We start from the raw sequence: 3,580 nt of genomic DNA on the forward strand, positions 1-3,580 counted from the left end.
TCATTATTCTCGTAACAATAAGAAGAAGGTCAACGCCCAAACATACAATGAGCTACTATAAAACCAAAAAAATAACTACTTGGTTGCCCCAAATCAAGTTCGAAGAGATCTACTTCAATTCCTACAACTGTAATAAGCATAAATGGATTCGATAAAGAGGTAACCCAAATTCTAATGTTTCTTCTTAATCGTTACTTAATATTTCTTTGTCTCGTTATTTTGGATTCTTTTCATGTCTTTTATGCTAACTTACATCTAGATCTCTCTTTGCTATTTCAATCATTATATTTAACTTTTAATTCGTCCAACTCCAACGTGAATCATATTAGTCATTGTTTTTCTTTTAAGATGTTCAAATCAAAAATCTTGTAGAGGGTTCTTTTAAAATGAAAGTAAAATTTAGTTTCTCTTTTTTCTCTTTTTGTTTTTTGCTTTGTGGTGTTCTAATTTATGTACTATAATTTTAGCATTTATTTCATTTTTCTTTGGTGGGCAGCAATGAAGATGTTTCCCACGTTGATGTGATTAGTGCCAAGGATCTGCTATCCTCAGGTCACCGTTACTTAGATGTGAGGTGAGGAATTGAAAAGTCTTTAATTACCATAAGAAATCTAATAAAATTAAACCAATTTTTAATTATTTTAGCAAATCTTGATAATTTCTTCTAATTTAATTTTACATCATTATTTCAATATTTCCTGGTAATAAAGGCTCTGTTCTTTTCTATCTCTCTGCTGGGGTTTACAGGACAGTTGAAGAGTTTAACAGAGGACATATTGATAAAGCGATAAATATTCCATACATGTTCCTCACTGAAGAAGGTGAAAAATGGAAGGCCAATATTTTAAATATTACATCACCTCATATATATAGTTCCATTCAATCCCCATTTTATGTAAGAATATTTAATTATTATTTTTCTGGTGGATGCTAGGAAGAGTACAAAACCCAAATTTTCTTGTCCAGGTTTCTTCAGTGTGCCAAAAGGAGGACCATCTGATTGTGGTAAATATACTTATATATCTTTTAACTTTCTTTAAAGAAAATTACACATTACTTGTCATTTAATCTAAATTAACAATGAATATTTCTTAATTAGAGCTACCTATAATTACCTTTTAAATAATCAAATCGTGTAAATACAAAAGGGAAAATTTTGAAGGGGTGCAACAGTGGAGGGAGAGGACGTCGAGCATGTGTCGATCTTCTTAATGCGGTTAGTGAGCACTTTCCCCTTTAATAACAGAAAGTTAAATTTCTCAATCAGAATTTAGCCTGCCGTTTAAAAAAAAATTCCTTAAAATATAGTAGTGCTATGTTATTGAGTGTAGGGGTACAAGGATGTAAGAAATTTGGAAGGAGGATACTCAGGATGGGTGGATAATGAGTTTAAAGGAGATAATAAAGCAGAAGCTGAGCAGTTCAAAACTGCCTGCAAATTTCGTCCGTGAATCTACAATTGGATTAGTTGAATTTGCACAAGAATTAATTTCAGGTGGAATGAATATCGTGGGAATAAGCATGTAAAACTTCTGTATTACATTTTGATTTCAAATTGTTGTCTGCAAAGGATTTTCTCATTCTATTTTGATGATTTTGAGCTTGTTAATGTTGGAGAATAAATTCACTTGTCATTAACTTCTATGGACTGATGATGTACAATTTTTTTATACCATTAGGCATCAGATTATGTCGACATACAATAGTAATTTTCCTATAGCAAATTTGATATGGTAACATGAAAAATAAAATAATGATTGTTCGACTAGCCACCTTGGATCTATGTTCACAAGTGGTATTTAACTATCTCTTCATTGCTTGGGAATATGGTTACTTGATCTTAATGCTATAAAACTATTCTTGACTTGGTTAAAATCATTAACTTTTCGTCCATTTGGATTTTATCTATTCCTAATTTAGAGATGAGAATGTCGAGAATCTTACGGAAATGTCCAAAATAAGCTTAAACTTACTGATCTCTAGTAATTAATCATAAACTTACAAAAAATAGTCGAGCACATACAAAAATTAAAAATCTAGATAAATAAGGATTTTTTCCCTCCAAAAATCATACGCAAAGATCTCTTTTCATATTTTTAAATGTGATCAACAATATAAGATGCACCACCAACAACAACAACATACCTAGTATTATCCCACACTGTGGGCTCTGGGGAGGATAGTGTGTACGCAGATCTTACCCCTACCTTGTGAGGATAGAGATGTTGTTTCCAATAGACCCTCGGGAAAGCATAAGCACCATATTAATGAAAATATAGACAAGAAGGGATAGCACCAAAAGCCATATAAAAGCATAATAAAGACAACAAGATAGTAAGGTGATCAACAATGAAAGAAAATAATGGTTAGTCATAAAAACCTATTATCAACAGAAAGCGAGACTGCGTGCCAAGACTATTGTTATGAACACTCTAAACTACCTATTCTATCACCCTAATCCTCGACCTTCATACCTTCATATCAAGGGTCATGTCCTCGATTAGCTGAAGTTGCGTCATGTCTTGCTTAATTACCTCTCCCCCGCCTCTTCTTTGGCTTACCTCTACCTCTTCGTAGGCCCTCCAATGTCAATCTCTCACACCTTCTCATCGGGGCGTCAGTGCTCCTCCTCCTCACATGACCAAACCACCTAAGTCGCGCTTCCTACATCTTGTCCTCAATAGGGGCCACACCCACCTTATCGCGAATAACCTCATTTCTAATCCTATCTAACCTGGTGTGCCCGCACATCCACCTCAACACCCCCATCTTTGCTATCTTCATATTTTGGACATGAGCGATCTTGGCTGGCCAACACTCATCCCCACACAACATTGTCGGTCTGACCACCACTCTGTAGAACTTACCTTTAAGTTTCGGTGGCACATTCTTGTCACACAAAACACCGGAAGCGAGTATCCATTTCATCCATCCTGTCCTAATACGATGTGTGACATCTTCATCAATCTCCCCATCCCCCTGAATAATGGATCCAAGGTACTTAAAACTTCATCTCCTAGGGATGACCTACGAGTCTAGCCTCACCTCCCCTTCCTTCCCCTTCCCGAGTCTCACCACTGAACTTACATTCCAAGTGTTCTGTCTTGCTCCTGCTCAACTTGAAACCTTTAGACTCCAGGATCTGCCTCCATACCTCTAACTGCGCGTTCACACCGCCTCGCATCTCGTCAATCAATACAATATCATCTACAAATAGCATGCACCACGGCATCTCCCCTTGGATGTGGCGCGTCAGTACATCCATCGCCAGGGCAAACAAAAAAGGGCTGAGTACCAACCCCTGATGCAACCCCATCATAAATGGAAAATGGTCCGAGTCCCCACCCACCGTCCTCTCTCGGTTCTTTGCTCCATCATACATGTCCTTAATCACCCTAACGTAGGCAACAAGTACACCTCTAGCCTCTAAATATCTCCACAAAACCTCCCTTGAAACTTTGTCGTACGTCTTTTCCAAGTCGATGAACACCATATGCAAGTCCTTCTTCCTCTCCCTATACTACTCCATCAATCTCCTAACAAGGTGGATGGCTTCTGTAGTCAAACGCCATGGCATAAA

At 37.0% G+C, this 3,580-nt stretch overlaps 1 protein-coding gene across 1 annotated transcript; it reads left to right on the forward strand.

The window, feature by feature from the left end:
* LOC107784086 (protein HIGH ARSENIC CONTENT 1, mitochondrial-like) lies at positions 1–1,696 on the forward strand. The gene is made up of 6 exons (XM_016605151.2): positions 1–159; positions 497–574; positions 748–821; positions 935–1,005; positions 1,163–1,216; positions 1,332–1,696. The coding sequence occupies exons 1-6, from the start codon at positions 143–145 to the stop codon at positions 1,449–1,451; spliced, it is 414 nt and encodes a 137-aa protein (XP_016460637.1). The 5' UTR covers positions 1–142; the 3' UTR covers positions 1,452–1,696.
* Positions 1,697–3,580: the final 1,884 nt, after the last annotated feature.

The sequence above is a fragment of the Nicotiana tabacum genome, chromosome 22 (assembly GCF_000715075.1).
Source record: "Nicotiana tabacum cultivar K326 chromosome 22, ASM71507v2, whole genome shotgun sequence".
Lineage (NCBI taxonomy): Eukaryota > Viridiplantae > Streptophyta > Magnoliopsida > Solanales > Solanaceae > Nicotiana > Nicotiana tabacum.